Source organism: Grampus griseus (genome assembly GCF_964374135.1).
Source record: "Grampus griseus genome assembly, chromosome: 17".
In the NCBI taxonomy this organism is placed as follows: domain Eukaryota; kingdom Metazoa; phylum Chordata; class Mammalia; order Artiodactyla; family Delphinidae; genus Grampus; species Grampus griseus.
In genome coordinates, this window is record NC_139011.1 from 33,328,244 (window position 1) to 33,353,540 (window position 25,297).

General features: G+C 36.1%; 1 protein-coding gene across 1 annotated transcript; it reads right to left on the reverse strand.

Moving 5' to 3' along the window:
* Nucleotides 1-473: 473 nt before the first annotated feature.
* Nucleotides 474-25,075, reverse strand: DCAF13 (DDB1 and CUL4 associated factor 13). Its single transcript, XM_082675270.1, has 11 exons — nucleotides 24,918-25,075; nucleotides 22,976-23,175; nucleotides 22,293-22,400; nucleotides 18,684-18,773; nucleotides 16,948-17,103; nucleotides 13,133-13,210; nucleotides 10,947-11,029; nucleotides 7,763-7,927; nucleotides 3,946-4,081; nucleotides 2,533-2,696; nucleotides 474-658 (listed from the first exon to the last, which is right to left on the reverse strand). The coding sequence occupies exons 1-11, from the start codon at nucleotides 24,985-24,987 to the stop codon at nucleotides 571-573; spliced, it is 1,338 nt and encodes a 445-aa protein (XP_082531396.1). The 5' UTR covers nucleotides 24,988-25,075; the 3' UTR covers nucleotides 474-570.
* Nucleotides 25,076-25,297: the final 222 nt, after the last annotated feature.

The following is a 25,297-nucleotide window of genomic DNA, read 5'->3' on the forward strand; positions in this document are numbered from 1 at the left end:
AAACTAACACATCATTGTAAAGCAATTATAATCCAAAAAAGATGTTAAAAAAAAAGTTATATAAATGTGGGCTGATATCTTTAATGTCTCAAAAAACCAAATATAAATAAAGCACAGAAAATAAATACTAATGAAAAAAGTTGACATAATTCTTCTATGTGTTTATGAAATCCTAGGAAGAATCACTGCAATAATTATCGAAAGTAATATTAAAAGGTAACAAAAGAGATGTTTGGTCTTAAATGTAAATTCAAACGTAGAGTGTCTAAAGTAACAAATCAAAGCGAAAGTATTCTGCAATTTCTAACAGCAAAAAATAAGTTAGTTTGTAAATACTGTATTCTTTAATGCAATAAAAAAGAAGATCAGGAATAAAATGTTGGATAGTCTTATTGACCAGGTCACATTTAAAAATAATTTCTCAGGATAGCAAAAATGTGCAACGATTAAGCTCTACACATACAACTGTAACATTTGTTGTTATACTAGAGCCAGTACTTTTATTTGTAGAGTTCACGAATGAAAACATAACAAACACTTATACATCAGTATTGGTAGGAATACCAAATATTATTTCACAACTGCCACTACGCGTTTCTTCTTCTCTGACACCCTCTGCACAGATCCAGGCTTGCTATGTTTGATACGATTCAGTTCCCTAGAAATAAAACAAAATACACAAAATATAAGCAAGTTTACGAGAAATCATCTTAACCAAAGAAAACTTCCTCAGAAAAATCACAAGGCATTTTCTTTCACTGGAAAACCATCTATCTAAAAAAAAAGTTTTCACAGTGAGATTAGGTAAAAAGCAGCTAGAAATCAAGTTTTGTTAACTTATTTATTAGCTTCTTCTCTTACTATCGGCGTCCTTTACTAACTTTAAAAACCTGCTGCAGTTGTTAAAATATTTAAAAGTGACTCAACCCCAACATCTACCCAAAGACAACAAAATAATCTTTTGAATAGTCTAATTAAAAGAACAAAAGAACTCTGTCTTAGAATTTCTATAATACTTCACATGAATTCAAAGACTGCATGGAGAAGAATATTCCACAGGGGAAATGGTGGTGATGGTGGAATGCTACGCTTTAGAGCCAAAATGTTAGATTCCAAATGCTATGATGAAGCATATTAGACAAATTTTTATCTAACAAATGTTCTTCGCAGTCTTTAAGCTGGAAAATACCTCTTAGTTCCAGCTACGTTGGATATTATTTTTTACAAACATTCTCCATTTATAATAGTTTTTTAGCATGAGCAGAAGCATTTTCTTATTTTGATATAAGTCACTGACATTGTCTGCCCTTTAAACATATGCTCAAAGAGAGTTAATGAAAATTCTCACCATGTGAGATGACTATTGCCCCCCCTTTTATCAGGAAAAGGAAAAAGGCCCAGAGAAGTATTCAAAAACACCTTTGACAACCCAATCAAAAAATGGTGGAAGATCTAACTAGACATTTCTCCAAAGAGGACATACAGATGGTTAAAAAGCACAGGAAAAGATGCTCAACATCACTAATTATTAGAGAAATGGAAATCAAAACTACAATGAGATACCTCCTCACACAGTCAGAATGGCCATCATCAAAAAATCTACAAACAATGCATGCTGGAGAGGGTGTGGAGAAAAGGAAACCCTCCTACACTGTTGGTGGGAATGCAAACTGGTATATCCACTATGGAGAACAATATGGAGGTTCCTTGAAAAAACTGAAACTAGAGCTACCATATGAACCAGCAATCCCACTCCTGGACATATACCCTGAGAAAACCATAATTCAAAAAGATATATGCACCCCAATGTTCACTGCAGCACTATTTACAATAGCCAGGACATGGAAACAACCTATGTCCATCGACAGAGGAATGGATAAAGATGTGGTACATATATACAACGGAATATTGCTCAGCCATAAAAGAACAAAATAATGGCATATGCAGCAACATGGATGGACCTAGAGATTCTCATACTGAGTGAAGTAAGTCAGAGGAAGACAAATATCATGATATTGCTTGTATGTGGAATCTAAAAAAAGGCTACAAATGAACTTCTACAAATCAGAAATAGTGTTACAGATGTTAAAAATAAACTTATGGTTACCAGGGGGGTATGGGGGGTAGGGATAAACTGGAAGATTGGGATTGACACATACACACTACTATATAAAATAAATAACTAATAAGGACGAACTGTATAGCACAGGGAACTCTACTCAATACTCTGTAATGGCCTACATGGAAAAAGAAGCTAAAAAAGAGTGGAGATATAGATATAGAGATATATATATATGTGTGTGTGTGTGTGTGTGTGTGTGTGTATAACAGATTCACTTTGCTGTACACCTGAAACTAACACAACATTGTAAATCAATTATACCCCAATTAAAAACAAAAAAACACCTCTGATGCACAACAGCACATAAACTATTCCCTTGAAAGGCACGTTTTTTTGTTTGTTTTTGGTGAGATGCAAGGCGGGGAGTTAGAAAAGGGTACTGAGAGAGAGTCAAATGCTCCAAAACATACTTTCGTCGACGAGCTTCTTTCATGATGCGCTGCTCCTGAATCTGACTGTAGATAGATTTTGGTAGATGTCGGTGACGAGAAATACGTTTTATGTGAGGATGATGTTGAAATTTCTCCTTTAATCTCTGGTTATAATCTGTGGCTGCTTTTTCTCGTGATGTAAGCTGAAAAAATGCATTTTGATATTTTAATGAATGGTGTGCTTGTTTTGCTTCAGTACAACAAAGTTAGGAGCAATGTTTCCCCAAAAAACTAAATTTTCATGACGTGCGACCAATTGCTAATGTAACTATACCCTTTACAAGGTTATGTTAGTGATACCAGGTTTGCGAGCACTGAACCTCCTTTTAGGCAGCATGCCTACAATGTAGATGGATGCCACCAAGTGAAAAAGAGCAGTGCCAAGGGAGCTGGGCTCTGTGGACCACTCTAGGCATAGTAAAAGCACTTAAATGAATCACTCAAAAAAATTTTTTTCTGTAAAAGTAACTTCTGAAACAGAACAGAAAGCATCTGATGCCGTAATAACTAGCCTTCGTCTAACAACTGTTAAGGATGATATGATTTAGAGGAACATTTAATGATGAACTGAAACCTAGGCATAGTGTAGTACTTAGTAATCATTAAACCTAAAATAAAACTATCTTTAATTACTACTTATCATATCTTGATTTTCCTTCCAGAGCTAAGTAGAAAATAACCCACACTTAACCTTTCCTTCTTAAACTTAATATTTGTTTCAGTTATAAATACCCTGTATGAAAACATGAGACATTTAGAAAAACATTAAGAACAAACAAAAATCAACCATTACTTACAACCCAGAGGTAGCCTAGCCAATGGTAATATTTGTTACATTTTCACTGAGTCTTTTTAAAAAGTCTGAAGCTGTGTATTTTTTTAAAGTGTTTCACTGTCTCTTTGATATTAAAATACCTCACAGAGACTTGCAGCCTTTGACTTGCCTGATTACTATTCCTTTAACAGAAGAAATGGGCGTTCTAAGTTCTAAGCCTCTAGTCCCTACATCTTCTCTCCCCACCTCAAGGAGAATACAAAAAAACAAGAAGGCTCAAATATGATCAAACATTTTAATTAACAAAAGCCTCTGGGGGAATTCCCTGGCGGTCCAGTGGTTAGGACTCAGCGCTTTCACTACCAAGGGCCCAGGTTCAATCCCTGGTTGGCGAACTAAGACCCCAGAAGCCATGCGGCGTGGCCAACAGGAAAACAAACAAACAAACAAAAAACAAAGGCCTCTGAAGGTGCCTTTGACATGAAAAAAGTAAACCTCAATACAACCCTGTTTTTTATCACAACTAACACATTTCAAATAAATTCTCTTTATAATATAATGATATTCAATAAATCTAGAAACTAGCTTTATGACAATGAAAGAAAATGGGGTCTTACCACACCCAACTTTTCAGAAGCATTAGCTTTCCATAGACGAATGTTCATTTCATCAGATCCACACATAATGTACTTGCTGTCAGAAGTCCATTTTACACAGATAACATGTTGCATTCTCTTTGTGTGATAGACTTCCCTATAGAAGAGGAATTAAGTTAAAACTCTTAGGATTTTGGTACAGATTTTCTTTAACCACTGCCTATCAAGTATCAGGATAACATTTTTGAGTCCTAAAAGAGTATAAAAGAGAAATTAAAATTCATTTAAATGTATTTTTATGGGACCAATCTAACAAGATTCTATTCTAAGTGTTGGGGAATTAAAAATTCCTGCCCTCAGAGATGTTATAATCCAATAAGAAAAATAAGTATAAACAAACTAAGCAAAACTAGATGCCCAGAAAAGATCACAAAATAACTGAGAGCATATAACACAAATAAAATATGTTGACGCTGGAGTAATTTTGTAACAATAAGGTCAACCACCACACTTTTTTGGGGTTTCTTTTCATTGAAAAATAAATGCAATGGCACTCTAAGAGCACATCCTGATATGTCGATCCTAATGTCTGATTTCTGTTTTGGTCAAATTGTTTAAAAAGCTCAATTGGGCTTCCCTGGTGGTGCAGTGGTTGAGAGTCCGCCTGCCTATGCAGGCGACACAGGTTCGTGCCCCAGTCTGGGAGGATCCCACATGCCGCGGGGCGGCTGGGCCCGTGAGCCATGGCCGCTGAGCCTGCGCGTCCGGAGCCTGTGCTCCGCAACGGGAGAGGCCACAGCAGTGAGAGGCCCGCGTACCGCAAAAAAAAATAAATAAATAAAAATAAATAAATAAATTAAATAAATAAAAAGCTCAATTAATTGAAGCGAGAGCTGATGATTTACATATGTGAAAAGAAATGGAGGGCTATAGAAGTGATGAGATAAGGATCATTTAATAAATGGAGATGTCAAATATCATACCTATTTGGAAGGCTGTGAAACATACTAAGTGAATTCACAGAAGATACTATATCAGGAAGTGTTAAGCAGAGCATTAAAAAGCAAGTAAAAGACAAGGTCAGAAAAAATAAAAGGATGAGAGTTCTAGAGAAGTAAAGTTTCCATATCTGGATTAAGTGATTCAAAATGCAGACTACTTGAGAGAAAGGAAACTCGCTCAGCAAATTCTGCACAGTAAAAGAAAACCCGTATGTGATGATGAAATCAAATAGATTTCACATATATAAAAACATCTCTGAAGTACACTCACAAAACTAGTCTATTACACTGCTTCTAACAGATACATTTTGAGCTCTTGAATGACCATGTAGCTAGACCATAAGAAATTTATTTCTAAAAGAGAGTATGGTTAGAAAGAACATCCTATTAAAAGGAAAAGTAGATGAGACACTGACTGCTTTTTCTTCTCTCAATGCTCTGCTTTTACAAGACTCAATTCTTATAACCTCTACCTATTTAAGATGTCTTTTTTCCCAAAGCAACGTATTGAATTTAAATATTAGGAAATTCGATTAGGCTTTGGTAACCATTAAAAATAACCTAGTCATGTATTACATTAGTTCATGTATTAGACCAGACAAATCCAATGGTTAGTCACTTAACCAACTTAGAATCCTCCTTAATGGTAAACTACATAGAGTTCTTAACTTCTAGATATGTTTATGCTTGTACTTAAAATAGATACATAAAGTTCATTATAAGTTATACTATTTGGGGATAAATACATTTAAAAACTTAAATTCTTTATACACGTAGTCAAGATAAATGAATTGTTCTGTGTGAATGCAACTGAATTTACTTGTTTGCTAAATACTGAATAAAATCCCAACAGAAGCTTACCTTCAAATATTCATTTAACTGTACTTTTTGAAAACCTACTCAAAATTTACTTTTAAAATACAATTTAACTACTTTAAGATCTTTCAAAGGAAAACATTTTAAAAATACATATCGGGCTTCCCTGGTGGCGCAGTGGTTGAGAGTTCGCCTGCCGATGCAGGGGACACGGGTTTGTGCCCTGGTCCGGGAAGATCCCACATGCCACGGAGCGGCTGGGCCCGTGAGCCATGGCCGCTGAGCCTGCACATCCAGAGCCTGTGCTCCGCAATGGGAGAGGCCACAACAGTGAGAGGCCCGCGTAACCACAAAAAAACGTATCATTCAAAGTATTGCCTGTGTTATTTGATGTTTGTAATGATAGGAAACTAGAGCAGACCACAGAAACAAACCAGAAGCAGCTTTCAAGCAGACAAAGGTCATAAGGAATACCATTTATAACTAAACCCAACAGGAAGTAACACATATCAAATTGTGATTACAAAGTCTCCAAATGACATCAGGAGGCAATTCCCTGGAAACGGTGTATAAGAACTCCTCACTTCATACAGTTTTGGAATAATCTGAGCTTTTAACTAGACTTGCATTTAACTGCCCACACTGGCTGCAGAACAATTCAGCTGGAGCTCAGCTGCAGGGCTCTTGGGATCATAGGTGCCTAAACATTCCCATTTCTCATCCTCTTCCTTTGTTCTTTATGACTGTTTATACATCATGTTAGAAAAGTATTGTCCTACTTACTACCTTTGGATGTCCTGGTGCCAAAAAATGATGGAGGGCCACACTCTCTTGATTCTTAATATTTTCCAGAGAGGTGAGAAGAATGGAAACTCTCAGCCTTGCCTTGGGCCTGACTGAACAATTCCCAACAAACCATTCATGACAGTTTGGAGAATATCAAGTTAGTTGTAACAGCCATATAGGAACCAACCCCAGGAGATGAGGGAATGAAGATCAAAGTCACCAGAATACCCACTCAGTCAGTATGCTTTTGATTCCAATTCAAGCACTTTTTAAATCATACACATGACGATGCTGACAATTATTTGCTAGCAATTCATGATTATACAAAAAGGTTTAGGAATTAATATGGTTTCCTCAAATTAGAGGGGAGAAAGATGCAACTATCACAAGTAAAAAATACCAAAGAGTTAGACAAGCAGATTGGCTATGACCAAAAAAAGAGCTGTGTGACTCTAAAGAAGAGGCTCTGTGTGAGAGGCCCGCGTACCGCAAAAAAAAATTAATAAAAATAAAAAATAAATAAGAAATAACAAATGTAAGGTATTATTGTTATTAACTGCTCTTAAACTGTATTAGGGAAAAACTTATCTAAGTTCTTCATTATCAAATTAAAAAAAAATTTAAGTTTACTATATTTTAGGGCAGTGAAAATACTATGATAGTATCATGATGGACATGTCATTATACATTTATTCAAACCCATAAAATATATAATACCAAGAGTGAACCCTAGGTAAACTATGGATTTGGGATGATTATGATGTAGGCTCATCTTACATTCTGGTGAGGTAACAAAAGTACCACCCCACAAGGAATGTTGATAATGGGATAGGCTCTGCATGTGTAGGGGCTGGGAATATATGAAAAATCTCTCTACCTTCCTCTCAATTTTGTTGTAAACCTAAAACTCCTCGAAAAAAATGAAGTCTTTATTTTAAAAAATTACTATAAAACACTTAAAAATAATTCTAAAATAAAAGGTTTTGTTCTAAGGCAAACACTAAGATTTCATATAAACAAATTATATAAAGATAATATCCTGTTCAATGAAGAAACTGCCCAGTAGGCTGATGTTTTACCCATAGGTGATGCAGTGGAAGTTGGTACCCCAAGTCACAACACCTGGGTGTGAGCTCCATCATATACACACAACCAAATAACCTTTCAAAAAAGATAAATGATCAAGACAAGGAAAAAAATCAAACAAAAACAAATGTTTATCGGTAGTAACATACCTGCTTCTACTTTTGTCCACAGGAAAGATTCGAATAGACTTATCAAAACTAGCAGACACAAAGTCTTTCCCAGTAGGAGAGTAATCCACATCAAGCACCGCAGACACGTGATCCATATGTATCATTACAGGAGTGTCCAGTGCACGCATATCAAAAGTATATAAGCTGTAAAAGAATTTTTAATTATTTGATACAAATTTCTATTAAAAAAAGCGTATGTAGTACTAAGAGACACTAGTGAAAATAAGACTGCTGGCTCAATAATGCACATCTAAATAAATAGCTCAATTCTTTACACAGCAGGTAAGGGATAGGGGAAAATATCAACAGTTTTTATTATTCCTTAAGATTACACTTACACACTTTCAACCTTATAAACATAAATCTCATTGTAGAAAATGTGCAAACTTCAAAAGAGTATGAAGAGTACAAAACTTACCTTTAATTCCATCACCCAGAGAAAGTCAGTTAGCACAGTGTAATTATTTCTAATCTTTTCACTATACTATTTAACTATGTACCTTTTAATAAAATTAAGGTAATACTGTATAAAGCTCTATATCCTGATATTTCATGTAGCATATTATGAACATTTATCCATTAAATAATCTGAGAATATTTTAATATTTTCATATGTAAATATGAGTTAAAATAATTTGTTTAAATAAATCTATTTATTAATAAAGTTTCCAACATTTTACTATAATTAATTCTTAAATGAAATTTTAATTTTTCATATTTAATTTTTAATTGAATGGGGCAGATTCAATTAGATCTGAATAGATTCCTACAAGTAGAAAAGACATGAGCATTTTTAAGTCTTTTGAGTTGACAAATCATTTCCAATGAAGTTGCAATAGTTTATACTCCATCAGTGATATATCAGAGTGAGCACAGCTTTTCAAAGGGTATATTAAAATTAGAAAACTATACTTTGCGCACAATTGGCAAAAACAATGACTTCATGATTTTCGAGGTTTAAAAATTCTTAATCAACAGCTAAAAAAACAGCTTCAAATGAGCCAACATGGATGACGGAGAGTAGTAATATAGCATTACTGTGACCAAGTTCCCAACATCAAAATACTTCCAGATGTGAAGATTAAGTTTGAGGAGAAACAAGATATCCACATAATTTCAAAGTATCTCCCCAAAGACATGTATTAATTACAAAAGGAAAAAATAGTAACTTTATAGTGGAGAAACCTGGCAGACAGTACGTTAACTAAGTGATCAAGGTTAACATCACCAGTAATATAATAAGATACACTGACATTATGTACCCCTGATTTGATGCACCAAGAAGGGCATATCAATTTTGTGGTATTCTTGCTAAAGATGCATAATCTCAATGAAATAATGAGAAAACACCAGTTAAGCCCAAATTAAGGGCAGTCTACGATATAATTGACAAGAAAGTCCTTCTCAAAAGTACTAAGGCCGTGAAAGAAAGGGAAGACTGAGAAAGTCACAGAGTGAGCAGGCTAAGGAGACATGGCAATCAAATGCGATGTGGGATCCTGCACTGGATCCTAGAACAGTAAAAGAACATTAGTGGAAAGACTGGTGATGGGATAAAGTCTGTACTTATAGTAGTGTACCAATCTTAATTTCTTGGTTTTGCTAATTGAACTGTGGGGATGTAAGACATTAACATTTGGGGAAATTGGCTGACTCGTACTTTTTGTGTAACTTTTCAGTAAGCCTAAAATTATTTCAAAACAAAAATTAAAACAAAAAAGACCTAACACTTCAAAAAGAATACTTTTAAATACGATTATTATGAAAAGTCACTGATGCTAATGATACAAATTTCCAAATATCATGAAATTCTCATCAAGAGACAAGTCATTGTTCTCTTTCATAATCTTCAAACATACCACAGGATTGTCAGCCAAGGTCATACTGATCTTTGAGGTTAAATTTCTGAGTTGACAACTGCTTTACAGTCCCTATCTAAAGCAGTGTTTCTCAACCAGGTTTGTTTTAGAAAATTTTGTTTTTTAGTAAATTCTATTTTAATTTCTACATGAGAAAAAGGCTAAAAAGGGCTTCAATTAATGTGGTTTGGTATTGCTAGTTAATGAGAGCCCAACTGCGCTTCTTTTTAGTATAGGAAAGTCATAAGAGATGTTTTCAGTTGGTACCACTAAAACATCATGTAATAAGTCCTATTTCTGAGCTAACTTATGCTTTCATAAATAAGAGTAGTGGAAAGAACAAAGAACTTAAATACAGACAATCTAAAGTTCAATCTAATGACAAACTTCCACCTTCCCCAAAAAACATGTATTAAAAATCCATCATATGCATAGCACTACAATAAATGCTTGGATAAAAAAAGATGAATAAGACACTCTTTCCTCATCAGGAGATTAAATTCCCTACATCAATAGCCTCATCTGTAAAAAGGGAATAACATACATGTCCTATCCACCTTACAGGGATACTGCAAAGATAAAATAAGTTAGCTGATGACAAATGCTTCAACAAGTTTTAAAGCAGTATATAAGAAATCATAAAATTCCATCTAGGTCAAGAACATAAGGCTTCTATGTCACCTTTACATGAAGTCACAGAATAATATATCTGCAGATATTAAGGTAAAGGTTGAAACTTTATTTTTCCTTTTGTCTTACTGAAGTAATAGTGGTAGCTGATAACATGACCACATGAGTATCAACTACCTGAAGAGCTACACACTTTGTAGGCAGATATTTTTAGTTTCTTAAAACATGTCTGATTCAGCCATTATTTATATGGTCTATGTCAGGGATCAGCTAATTTTTTCTGTAAAGGGCCAAATAATAAACATTTTTGGCTTTGTGGGTCATATGGTCTCTGTTGCAACTACTCAACTCAGGCATTATAGCACAAAAGCAGCCATATTCCATACAGAAATAAATGTGGCTATACTCCAATAAAACTTTACAGAAACAGGCAGCAGACAGGATTTGGTCCACAGATCAGTTTATCATCCTTGGTCTGTATCATTTTGAAAACTGAGAATACTTGTTAAGAAGCACTTCTCTAATTTGGGAAATATTTTTTTTTTAGCAAAACAAACAGCAATTTTCTAGAGTATATGAAGGAATACTACCTAGGAAAACATATTTCATTAGTAAGGCATACAACTGAGTTATTTCTGATAGAAATTAAGTAAGTTTTAAAGAGGGAAACTTACTTGTAATCTTCGTTTGCTGCAGTAAAAATGAATGCTTCCATAGGGTTCCAGCAAATTGTATTTGTTCTCATATCTAAGATGACCTAAGAAAAGAAGCATACACTAACCCATTACTATGAAATTAAGTCCCTCTAAAATGGATAAATTCCCACTTCGTTTCCCTTCCTTCTTTTCTCATTGATTTAAGCAAGTACTTTAGTAAATACCTATTATGTGCACAGTACTTGGCTCAATGCAATAGGAAAAGAAAATCAATAATTATTTACTGAACACACAGGCAGAGTGCTAAATACTGAAAAATATAAAAATGCTTAATAAATGGTCCCTTGACCTCAAAAAGCTTATAGTTTAGTCAGGAAAATGAGATACACATTAAGAAGAGTTAAAATATAAACAGTGAAGCAGCAAATAATCAAGTATCAAATCAGGAGCAAAATTAATGGTGAGCTTAGAGTTAAAGTGGAGAAGAAAGGTTTCAAAAGATAAGCATGATTTGAGCTGATCTGTGAAGGTCCAGAAATATTATCGTGTTTCTCAAAAGGAACATTCTGGGCAGGATAATCTTTTGTTGTGTGTGACTGTCCACTGGAGGATATTTAGCCTCTCGGGAGCCGGCCCATTAAATGCAAGTAACAGTCTCTTAAATGTCGCTCCCACACTTCCAAAAATATACTTGGTGGGGTGGTACAACCCCTGAATGAGAACAGCTACATTAAGGAGAGAAAAGATAGAAGAAACATTGATAGTCTAGTAGGTAGAACAGAGAAATAACAGAAAATAGCACGTCTGCATCCATCAACGTGACATACGTGTAACAAACCCTTACTGACTAAAGCAAATAAATAAATGGAATACAATTTGGGACCAGATTTTGGAGGCGCTTGAGAGCTACAGTTCTTTTCTTCAACCTAAAAGTAATGAAGCACTATTATTAACAACTGAGAATGGAGGAGTGAAGGAGGTAGAAATTACTATTATTAAACTAGTACTTCATGTTAGCATTCTGCTAAATGCTTAAGTATCTTGTTTTATTCTTACCATTGGGCTGCAAGGTAGCTATTAATACCACCATTTCACAGGAGAAATACAGGTTAAGTTACCTGCTTAAAGTCTAACACCAAAGTTCATGCAGGATCTTCCCTCCATATCACATGAATGAGTGAAATGATTGGAGTGGTAGTATACTTTGGAAAGATTATCCTATTTATCTAGTTCAAACTTTAAGGAATATACTCTACTCCTAATATTTCTGAATTTATTACCTGTTAGGAAACAACAAAAATATTAAAAACATTTCTGTTACGTGTGGACATCGGACTTGTGGCACATGAACAAGGTCTAGCTCTTCTTGCTCTCTCTCAATTCTAGCACCTGAAATCAACTTTATACCTTTTCACTTATAATGGCACTCCCCTCTTTACCAACAATATTTCTCTCCCTCTCTAGAATCAACTTAAGGTTGTATTAACTTTGATATCTAAGTCCTGGAATGACTGCTTTAGAACTGTTGGGAAATCTGACACCTTGAACAGGACAGAGCTTGTCTAAATAAAACGTCAACCCCCTTGGCATGTAACTAAACAAATAAAGGTAGTTATGTGAATTAGTTATAAAACTTTCTGGAATAAAATACCATATGTGTCATATGATAATCACAGGGCCTGATGTAACAGGATGCAATACTTTTTTAAGAACTTCCAATTTGGGCTTCCCTGGTGGCGCAGTGGTTGAGAGTCCACCTGCCGATGCAGGGGACGCGGGTTCGTGCCCTGGTCCAGGAAGATCCCACATGCCGCGGAGCGGCTGGGCCCGTGAGCCATGGCCGCTGAGCCTGCGCGTCCGGAGCCTGTGCTCCACAACGGGAGAGGCCACAACAGTGAGAGGCCTGCGTACCACAAAAAAAAAAAAAGAACTTCCAATTCAGTAAATACAAACTAGATGCCTAAAATCTGCTGGCATTATGAAAGACACAAAGACTAGGATACAGTACCTCATGGAAACTTAAGGGTCTCTAACAAGCAACAGGAAATTGAGAGAATGCCATTATGATCATTTTGGGTTCTAAGGACACCTCTATTAAAGAGTTTTTTAATTCTGAAAAAACATTTGCTCCATATTTTCAGTCACTCCACTTACAGGGGGATGCATTAACAACTGTATAAAGCAGAAGACAAACTGAAACTCACCTTTTTCAGAGGAGTAGCTTGCCTCATATCATATAGTACTATATTCCTGTCAGAAGCACAACTTCCCAAGAGAAATGTCTAAAAATAAGTATAACAATCATCAGTTAAAAGCTAGGCTTGGCAGCAAACCATGTCCATTCAGTGAACAAATGATTTAATTACCCTCAATGTTTATGTTTAAGATACGAAGTTATAACATTAAAGTCCATTTTCAGAGGGTACAATGAATCACTCATAATCTCAGCAACCTAAGCCAAGTATTTTCATTGTTAAATCCCCACTTTAGATGCCTGTGATGATACTGTACAGATAATTCTGCATTCTATTTTAAAACAACATATTTTACTTATCCATTCTTCAACTTAGACCTGTTTCCTGTTCTTCAGTATTATAAATAACACTTCAAAAAACATTTGCATACATTTAGCTCTTCTTTTTCTAAGAGTAAGATTTTAGTAGTGGCGTTACTCAATCAAAAAGTATGAACAATTTTATCGCTTTTGATATTTAGGAGTAATTGTTTTCCAAAGAGTTGTACCAATATACATTACAGTGTGGAAATATATTAATTTTACTGCAACTGGGCAGCAATAGGTAGTGCCATTTAAAAATAATATCTGTATGGCAATATTTCCTATATACTGTCATCCTTTGGCATCTGTGGGGGACTGGTTTCAGGACCACCCACGGATACCAAAATCCACAGATGCACGAGTCCCTTGCCCTCTGTAACCGCAGACACAGAACCCACGGATATGGAGGGCCTACTATATAAATTACTGCTTTATTAGCAGTTAAACATTTCCTCATGTTTATTAACTCTCTGTATAAACTAGGTGTGTCCCTTGTCCAACTGTTCCAAGATGTTTAAAATATTTATTTGTAAGTCAGTTATAAATGTGCTAAGTGCTTACATAATCCTTGGCATAAGTGAAAATAAGCCATCTACCTACCAGCGGAGTCCCAAATCCCACCCTTTGTAGTACCATTCCTCCTCACCCATGGTTCCTGACACAACTCTTGGCTTCTGCCTCTATTATTCCTACTGCAAGCATTAACAGGAACTAGAAGAGTCATTTACTAAGCAGCTGTATGGCCTGCTAGCTCCTACTACATGGGTGTATATAGTTCAAATAAAACTCATAAAGCCAATGCTACCATCACGATCTCTTCTCAGTTCTTTCCAAAACCCTCCTTCTTAAACCACTTCTTCTCTGAGCCTTTCCCCTAGTTAGTGACTCCTCTCAACCTTTCTTAGTTTCTCATTATGTCACTCCAAAGTCTGACCAGGTTCTGTTTCTAAAAGTAAAGACTTTAATTTGAACAAAGCAAAAAATTCTACCTAGACGGAAAGCTGACTTTCATACTGTAAAATGTAGCACTGCTCAGCATAAACTTTTGGCTTTATGAGAATTCTAGGCTTCAATATTTTAACAGAAAATTAATTATTAATGATTAGGAGACAAATACACTCCATTTGTTCATAGCAACACGCCCTTTCCATTAAGTTTAATACAGGGTAAGAGACATGCACACCATTTGCTTTTACCACTAAGTCAGTTCGTAGGTTAATAAAACACGCATTCACACACAGCTGAATAAATAGAGTTTTTATACAGGCAAATTTGAAAAACATGGTTGCTAGGTCATCACTAATAATTAATTATGATTTTAGAATTGGCCATCAGCTCTTCTGACACAGGTGTTCACCAAAACAGAGAAACAAAAGATCTCATTTACCCTTTAGAGAACTAGGAATCAGTATCTGTCTGTTCCTCCTGTTTATTTTTTTTTTTAAATAGCAGTAACACCACCATCTTAAATTTGGGGAGCACCTTTTAAAAATATTCACATATAGTATCACATTTTACGCTTACAACAAACCTATGACGCACAGTGGAAGATATAATTAATCTCATTTTAAAAATAAACAAATACAGAGAAAAACTGTGACTTGCATAAGGTCAATGCAAAGGCATGCTGGCAGGAAATACAGTTCCAAACTAGGTCCACCGCAAGTAAGACATAAAATGTTCCCACAAGTTGCTTGTGTTTGTAACCTGCTTCTGCCTAGTGTCACCTTGGGCTGGCTCTGCAAAGCTGGCTTGCCCCTTCATGCCATATCTCACTTCTACAACCAAGGGGAACACAGGGAAGGCAGACAGAGGATGGAGTGAGGAAGATATAATAGGGACAGATACCCTGCACCAGCGAGCAGCAAACATTTTCTGTAAAGGGCCAGAAAGGAAGTATTTTAGGCTTTGTGGGCCATATGGTTTCTGCAGTGCTTTCTTTACTTTGTAGTGCAAATGCAGTTACAAACAATAAATGAGCAAAAGGGCATTAGCACGGCTGTGTTTCAGTAAAACTTTTTTTTTTTTTTTTTTTTAACAAAAACAGGCAGTGGGCTCATAGACCATAGCTTGGCAACCCCTGCTCTAGACCTGCAGCCTCTCCCAGAAGTGTATATGCAGGTGTGTGCTGGAGGCAGGAGGGCATCCTCTGACTGACTTCTCAGCAGCACCTCAAAGCCAAGTTCACATCACACCGCAGCACCTCAGTCTTAATACGCTGCTACTCTGACTTAACCTTTTTCCCTCCTTTTATCAGTTAGGGTCTCGAAGAGTGTAAAACTTGAAGATCAGGATTTTCTCTGATACCATCTAACAAGATAATCTCCTGATAATTTCTAAAATCAGCTTACACATGCAGTGATTTCCTTTTCTTTCTGCAGGAAAAGCCATCTTTACTGAGTCTTCTGGAAAATGAGTTCATCAATTGTTACGTATTCAGGAAAAGTTCAGGGAAAAGTCTGGAGTCCAGGGGATAGCTTTGCCTTCAGGGAAACCTCCTTTCCCAAATACGGACCTGAATAAACAATAAGTAGGAACTTCCCTGGTGGCGCAGTAGTTAAGAATCTGCCTGCCAATGCAGGGGACAAGGGTTCGAGCCCTGGTCCGGGAAGATCCCACATGCCACGGAGCAACTAAGCCCGTGTGCCACAGCTACTGAGCCTGCGTTCTAGAACCCGCGAGCCACAACTACTGAGCCCACGTGCCACAACTACTGAAGCCCATGCGCCTAGAGCCCGTGCTCCACAAGAGAAGCCAACACAATGAGAAGCCCACACACCGCAACGAAGAGTAGCCCCCGCTCGCCGCAACTAGAGAAAGCCAACATGCAGCGACAAAGACCCAATGCAGCCAAAAATAAAATAAATAAATTTATAAAAAAAAAAGTAGGCTAATCTCTAACTCTTCCCTTAGACCTGGAAGAAATTAGGAATCACAGTTCAGACTTCTGAGCAAAGAAAAATGTAACTAATTATCATGTAGTACAAAAATAACCATGCATATTATTTTGAAGCACTGGTGCCCCTGCCATGTACAAATAATTAAAGAAAACAATGCTCAACACTCCTTCTTCTGATCTCCAAGAGAGTTAAGAAAAATTAACATTTTCCTAAAGGTACAAAGATGTTAATCTGTGGAACATCGAGTGTTGAAGGCACAAATAAAACTGGAGTTTCACAGGACAGTGTGCACGTGGATTCTACCCCCACGAGCACATGCACACACCCACCTCTTAACAGTGCTGAACACTAGTATCTGGGACTATAACTGTAGGCAAACATGTCAAGACCTGACCAAAGGTATAAGAACTCAGATATAATCTGGAAAATGGACCAAATGCTAGAACACCATTAAAATTCAGAAAATTCTTGTATCATACATTCAAAAGTTTCCTAAACAGAGCTGAAATTACTAGATAATAAGAAAACAATAAGCAGAACATATTTCAAAAAGGAACATTACCTCAATTGGGTTAAATTTAACACTGCTTATACTGTCAAATCCCCAAGTCATTGAACATATAGGACTGGTTCTTTGTTCATCCCAAATGTCTACTTGCTGTCCACATGTGGCAAAAACAGCTTCTTTCCAGTGATGATCAATTCCTGTATATACTGTCTTTTAAAGCAAAGATGTTGTTATAGATGAGTCTTTTCATTAGTACTTCAAATCTACAGAATATTTTAAATATAGTTCTCTACACTCTCATTTGTTTAAGAAAATCCCAGTTCACAAAGAAGTTTCTTTGAAGCCCTCACTGAAAGGAGAAAACTCTACCATAAGAAATGATGTTTCTTATCACACATTCTGGGAACAAAGAAAAATGTTAACATGGGATGTATTTAATTAAGTTTGAATACATATCACTGAAGTAATTTTTAAATCATCATTGGGTATTGAAGGATCTTGGAACCAACTAATGAAACACAAAGGTAATTTCTAAAAAACTTAATTCCACATTTAACATATGAAGTACTGATTCCCAGGACAGAAACACAGATACAGACAACTGCATTAAAATTTATGGGGAGAAATAAAATTGGCGAGCGTGGATGCTGAGACTGTTGAAAGCAATAAAATCTCATAAATTTGGTATTATTTACTTAAAAATATGCGACTCATCTATTCAGGACCAGCTTAAAGTCTACCTTCGTACTGTATGGCAAAAAATGTTTGCAAAGCAAATTAAAGGGAACTATTTAGCCAATACTTCAAGCTTTTAAGAACTCTTATCAGCATCCACAGATTTAGACTTATTTTCTATTCATGAAGGCAAGTCCTACAAACTTTTCCATAATAAGAATTAACCCCCAATACCACAGAGAAGGGGTAACACTAAATGTTTCAAAAATCTTTGGAACTCCTAGAGAAAAGACATTTTACAAGAATGAAACCAATTTTGTTTTACGAATTACTAATTTTTTACCATCTGCAAATTATTTCCATTTCATACTAATATCCCACCTCCACGTCCCTTCAAGAACACTTAGATTGACCATTAGAACACAGGAAGGCCCTGATCATGGGCTAGACCCCTCATCTAAAGAAAGAACATTTAGAACTTCTTGAAACCTGAAAAGCAGAACCTAAATATATACTAAATATAATACTGAAATGACAAAGAGATTTTAAAGATGCGATATTTAAAGATTAATTCTAATTTCAGAATTTCACTTAGTATCAAAATGTAAGCATTAAAAAACATGGGTAGGCCAAATTATCTGAATTAATAAGCTATAACTAAACTATATCATCTGATTTGCAGAATGTTAAGAAATGTAAGTAAGATTTATACAAAAACCACACTATTGCATTTATTCATTTCCTAAAGAATTCTTTCAAGTAAGAAATTCTGAGCTTTGTGAAAGATCCATGATGATATAAATCAGAAGTTGAAGCACTTTTTTCTGACCTTTACAGATTTCCTCCCATGTTCTTGCTATAGGAAATATTTCAGTGCATCTTCTAGCTAAAAACAGAAACTGAACCCTACTACAATGAACACCGAAGAACTGTTCAAATTCTTGAACTGCAAAGGACATTCATTGCATTAAATGTTGCTTAGAACAGGTCAATTATTGCAGCCTAAAGTGTCTGATTTCTTATTTATATCTTTTTTGAAATTAAAATTATGAAATAATTGTAGGTAAAAGAGAAGAATTCTAATAGCCCAAGTATGGGTCAATTTATTTTTGTACCTTTCCTAATATTGTACGCAATGGTTCCTCCTCTTCTCCATAGCTTGGTCCATCCATTTTCCACTGCTTCACAGTTTTGTCATCACCAACCTAGAAATATTTATGATGATAATGATAATGAACAAGTTATAAACTGTACACTTGCCAACACATACATCAAATTATAAACCTCAGTTCAAAAAATAACACATACCATATTCTTTCCAGTACTGTATTTATTGATGCATTTATGTCCCACCTTGTTATAGTAAAGATTTGTGACAAACACATGAAGTACATAAAATTTAAAACAGCATGAGCAGAGCAAAAGAAGAGTAGGGTAGAAACAAAGTTAGGTCATAAACATGGCAAAAACTGCATTATTGTAATAAAGATGACTTTTCAAATTAGGGAGAAAAATGAATTACAATAAAATGGTATTGTGAGATCAGATCGGTCATTTAAGAAGTATGAACCAATCTGACATCTTATATAAAAATAAAATTCCAGGTAATTTTAAAGGTAAAAAATGCAACAAAACCCATAAAAAATACTAGAGAGAAGGCATTTTTAAATCTTGGCATGGGTAAAGTCCTTCTCTTCATGACACAAAACTCCAGAAACTATTAAGTCAGAGGTTGTCAAACTGTGAAGTGTAGACTTCTGAAGGACCCTGAGAATTTTTCAGGGGTCCAGGTGGTTGAGACTATTTTCGTGTTAGTAAAGGCATTGCTTGTCTTTTCACTAAGCTGACAGTTGCACAGATGGTGAAAGAAATGGTGAGTAGAACTGTTGGCGCCTTAGCCCAAATGAAAGCAAGGCAACAAACTATGGTAAATTAGACTTTGGTATGTGGCAGATATGTTCAAGATAGTAGGTAAACATCGATTTTACTAATTTTTTTTGGAAATGTTTCCTCAGGCAAGGGAAACAAATGGGACTCCATCAAACTTAAAAAACTTTTGTACAGCAAAGAAAACTATCAACAAGATGAAAAGGCAAACGATATTTGCAAACGATATATCCAATAACGGGTTAATATCCAAAGTATACAAAGAACTCATACAACTCAGTATCAAAAAAACAACTCAAATAAAAAATGGCAGAGGCTCTGTATAGACTTTTTTTAAAGAAGACAAACAGATGGCAAATTAGACACAGGAAAAGATGCTCAACATTACTAACCATCAGGCAAATGCAAATCAAAACCACAATCAGATATCACCTTACACCTGTGAGAATGGTTATTATCAAAGCCAACAAATAACAAGTGTTGGTGAGGATGCAGAGAAAAGGAAACCTTTGTGCACTGTTGGTGGGGATGGAAATTGGTGTAGCCACTATGGAAAACAGCATGGAGATTCCTCAAAAAATTAAAAATAGAACTACCGTATGACCCAGCAATTCAACTCCTAGGTATTTATTGGAAGATAACAAAAACACTAATCAGAAAAGATACAAGCACCCCTATGCTCAATGCAGCATTATTAACAATACAAGACAGGGAAGCAACCTAAGTGCCCATCAACAGATGAATGGATAAAGAAAATGTATTATATATATACAATGGAATATAATTCAGCCATAAAAAAAGAATGAAATCTTGTGATTTGCAAGAACATCAATGGACCTAGAGGGTATAATGCTAAGTGAAATAAGTCAGACAGAGAAAGATAAACACTGTATGATTTCACTTATATGTGAAATCTAAAAAACAAATGAACAAACATAACAAAATGGAAACAGAATTATCAATATAGAGCACAAAAAGGTGGTTGCCAGAGGGGAGGGGGTGGGGGAATGAGAGAAATAGGTGAGAGAGATTAAGAGGTATGAACTTCCAGTTGCAAAATAAGTGTACAGTGTATATAGTCAATAACTATGGGTATCTATATATATGGTGACATCATAACTAGACTTACTGTGGTGATCATTTTGAAATGCATAGAAATATTGAATCACTATATTGTACACCAAGAACTAACAGTGCTGTAGGTCAATTATACTTCAAAAACAGAAAAACAAACTTATAAAAAAGAGATGAGATTTGTGGTTACCATAGGTGGAAGGGGGAAACTGGATGAAGGCAGTGAAAGGTACAAACTTATTTATAAGATAAATATTAGAGATGTAATGTACAACATGATAAATATAATTAACATGGCTGTACAGGGGTCTAGCTGTATGTTATATATGAAAGTTGTTGAGACTAAATCCTAAGAGTTCTCATCACAAGAAAAAAAATCCTTTTTCTATTTCTTTAATTTTGTATTTATATGAGATGATGGATGTTCACTCAACTTACTGTGATAATCATTTCATGATGCATGTAAGTCAAATCATTATTGCTGTACACCTTAAACTTACACAGTACTATATGTCAATTATACCTCCATAAAACCGTTTCTAATCCCCAAAATAAAAATGTTCCTAAACCTAACAATTACTTTCAACTGTTTTCACTCCCCAGGACTATTATTGCTTATGAAGACTATTAAAACAGCCTCCAAACTGATCACTTACTGCTGTCAAAATCTCAAAGCTCAGCATAGATTCTGTCATTCCCCTATTAAAAAGCTTTCAATGAACTTGAACACGTATTTGTATATGATAGCATTATTCACAAAAGCCAAAAGTTGGAAATAACCCAAACGTCCATTGATGGATGAATGGATAAACAAAATGTGCTATATACATATAATGGAATATTATTCAGCCTTAAAAAGGAAAGAAATTCTGATACATGCTACAACATGGATGAGCCTTAAGGACATTATACTAAGTGAAATAAATGAGACACACAGAGACACAAAGTCCAACAGTGATTACTGGTAGCTCGGGGGTGGGAGGTAGGCGTGGGAGATGTGGAGTTAGTATTTAATGGGTACAGAGTTTCAGTCTGCGAAGGTGATAGTGGTGATGGTGTACAATGATGTGAATGTACTTAATGCCACTGAAATGTACACTTAAAAATGGTTAGAATGGTAAATTTTATGTTATGTGTATTTTATCATACACAAAAATCCTTCAATGATGTATTAATAACAGACAAAGGAGTACAAATTACTCATTTTGTTTTGTTTTCTTTTTTTAAAGTGGCTTTTTTTTTTTTTTTGGCTGCCTTGGGTCCTCATTGCTGCGCACAGGCTTTCTCTAGTTGCGGCGAGCAGGGGCTACTCTTGGTGCATGGGCTTCTCATTGCGGTGGCTTCTCCTGTTGTGGAGCACGGGCTCCAGAGCGCAGGCTCAGTAGCTGTGGCGCACGGGTTTAGTTGCTCCGCAGCATGTGGGATCTTCCCAGACCAGGGATCAAACCTGTGTCCCCTACATTGGCAGACGGATTCTTAACCAGTGTGCCACCAGGGAAGTCCCTACTCATCTTGTTTTAATCCCACTTCTGAGTGTCCTATAGAATATTAGTTCAGTAATATGTTAAGTAATTATGTATAAAAAGTATGGAAAAGGCTGGATTACATAAAGAAAACCAGGACTTTTCCAAGTTTTAGTAAGTTATTTTGCATTGTGAAACTCTGAAAGGGCCTTGGACCATGAAAATGAACTCAGAAAATATTCAATTACATCAGTTTATACATGTTGAAAAGAGTTAATGATTTAACTGCATTATACTTACAGTAAAAAAGGAAGTCCCACAAAAGCGAGTACATATTCCTCGTACAAAACCTTCATGTGCTTGTATCACACGAATACATTTTCGTTTAGTTAAGTTCCAAATTCTAACCTACGATAAAGCATACTAGGAAATTTCAGTGACATATAAATTAAAAACGTTCAGGCACAGGACTACATTCCAAGAAAAATAAATTCAACACTGAAAAGGCTGTAAATCACTCTACCAGACAGCTAAAGACAAAATCCTCTAGATTAAAATAATGCAATGTCTATGGATAAGAATATCAACAAGCAGAAAACTGAACCTGTTAAATACTCTGTTGATTCTAGTTTAAAGTGTTTCAAAGCTTTCTTTCTTTGCCAGAGTGGGGAAATTAAGTGTTGAACTGTTAATAACATTCTCTGTGGAAAAAAACTCACAGTTAAGTATCTGTACTGTAAACATGCCTTATTACTTACTGTCAAATAGCCTTAAGTTATACATTTTAAATATCTTAGGTTTAGATAAGAAACTACTGAAATTACCAATTCAAATAGAATTTACTATTGAGAATTAAAAGAAAACAGAACATAGAAAAATAAAATCAAAACAGTTAAAAACCACAGTAACGCACAACTAAAGGAAGAACGTTTGTAATATAACTATTTTTAGTTTAAAATATCAACGTTTAGAGTGACACTTGCCTCTCCATCACATGCCCCAGAAAGGACAGTAGCCAGACTCTTCGGATGTTTAGCCAAGCAACTGACTCCGTCTCGGTGACCATCCAGGGAAGCAAGGAACGGTTTCGCAAAAACCCGTTCCAGTTTGGTGGCATTTAAAGCTCTTACATATTCTCGTGGGACCTCAAAAGGATGTAAGGTAGGATCATAGTTTCTTGGAACTGAAATAAGAATGATTCCTCTTAATAAAATAATTCACATTAAATATTTCCTGTGGTCTTCCTCAGCTAATCATTCTATTTGTTACTCAAAAAACGTTTATCAGGGACACTGTGCCTAGCACTGTGGAGAATACAAAAGTTGAAGACCCTTTGTCCAAAACCTTTCCAAAATTACCAGAAAATCATGGAATTGTCTTCCTTATTTTATGTTTCACAGAGCTCCAATACTTCAATCTTTCCATTTTGTTATCTATTAACACTTCCATCCAGAAACTATAAAGAAATAGGAAGATGTTATAAGAAATAAGATCCCTAATAACAAGATCAGGTAACTAATAACTTCCTAACCTCAAGATTCTGTGACCAGCCAGTCATTCACTCATTCCTTCATTCAGACATTAATAATGCAACTCCTAGGTACCAGGTGATGTCTAAATACAGGATATAGAACCAAATACGATTATACCACTCTCTGCAAGCTCAGTCTGATGGGAAAGACTGATAGTCACAATAATAACGAGGCAATGTAATAAAAACTCTGATATTAGTATAAAAATATGTGACAAACATAGAAGGAGAGTGCTTAAGTGTGTACAGGTTGGGGGGAAATGTGCAGGGGATAAGTTTGGAAAGACTATTGTTCAGAGAAAGCTTCCCAGAGCTAGGAGAGAAACTGGGTAAGGGCTTGTGACACAGGATGCCTCAAAGAGAATGACTGAAATGCACTCAGACTGGCAAGAGTAAATGTAAGCTAGTTGTGGGAAAAGTAATCACTGGTGAAACTGAAGAGGAAGATGGGACCAAGTTCAAGGAATAGGGATGATGTCAAGTCCAAATGACACAACCTAATTTGCATTTTAGAAGCATTACTGTTTTGTTACTTAACCTGTAAACATTTTGTGAGCAGAGACCATATATTTACTTAGCATTGCTCATTTTATATATATATATATATATATATATATATATATATATATATTCTCCACGACTCAATGATAGTGAAATATTGTTCCAGCCTCACCTTCTACGGCTTAACCCCTTACTCAAACTCCGAAGACATGGCCTTTTTTTATGCCTTAAGTTTATTCCTGCCTTAAGGCATTGCACCTGTTATTCTCTTCGCTTAGAATAGTCTGTTCATACATGGATGGTCCCTTGTCATTTAGGTATCGAGTTATAATTCATAAGCAGTCAGCATGTTAATGGGGGAACAAGACACCCAGTAACAGAAAAATAAAGCTCATTAATTTCATTTTAGCCATTCCCACATCAAACTTCTCCACAAGTTTTTAAGAGAGAACTGATGGCTTTACGTTTCACCTTTATCTCTTCCCACATCCAGAAGGACGTAATTTTAAGGAGTAAATTACCCAAAAGTTAGAACAACGGGAAAAGTTTAAAGGTCTGCTCAATTGTTAAATCCTTCAATCCACGAGTTTGGCTCACTCAAGTTCCTCTTTTCTTCAACAGGAACCTGAGAACAATCAGGGAGCAGCAGCTGGAAAGGGGGAGGTGGAATCATTTCCCCATATAACTAACTTTCCCTCTTACCACTAGAGAAAGTTATTAGAAAAAGTACTTGAAAACAAGGGTTCTGCTACCCAGTACCAGAACGGCTTTATGCCCTGGCGAAAAGGAACAGGAAAAGAACGAGAGTGGAACACCAGGCTCCCCTCCAGCTTTATTCGGTGGAAACCGAGGCCAGATCCAAGCCTGGTGGACTCCCGACTAACTTGTCTCACCTCTCTGTAAGTCCAGTTTGGTTTCGCGGACATAGCTGTCCGGGTTCCGGCTCAACATCTTCACCTTCATCTTGCTCCTAGTTCTTCCCGACTCCACGAGCCTTCCCCTTCAATTTGCTGTTGCCGCCGCCTCCTCCTCCACGAACACACACCACTTCCGCTTCTTCTAGACTACTTCCTGTCACGTGACTTCCACGGAGCGGAAACCGGGTTTCGCTGGGCCCTGCGGTGCCCCGTAGTTTTGCGGACAAAGGTTGGCTGGGGGCGGTGTTTCAGTGGTGTTCTCCCATCCACGCCCTTCGGCCTAAGCCAGCCGCCGAGGTGGGCGAGGCGGGGCGGGAACTTGGCGGAGGCGCCCCGCCCCCTTCTCGCTCTCCTCC

Coding starts and splice junctions, on each gene's coding strand:
- DCAF13 (XM_082675270.1), bottom strand. CDS start 24,987: ATGAAGGTGAAGATGTTGAGCCGGAACCCGGACAGCTATGTCCGCGAA. Junction 17,104..18,683: donor TGCGTACAATATTAGGAAAG/GTACAAAAATAA, acceptor TTGCTTTAAAAG/ACAGTATATACAGGAATTGA. Junction 4,082..7,762: donor GTGGACAAAAGTAGAAGCAG/GTATGTTACTAC, acceptor CCTCTTCTATAG/GGAAGTCTATCACACAAAGA.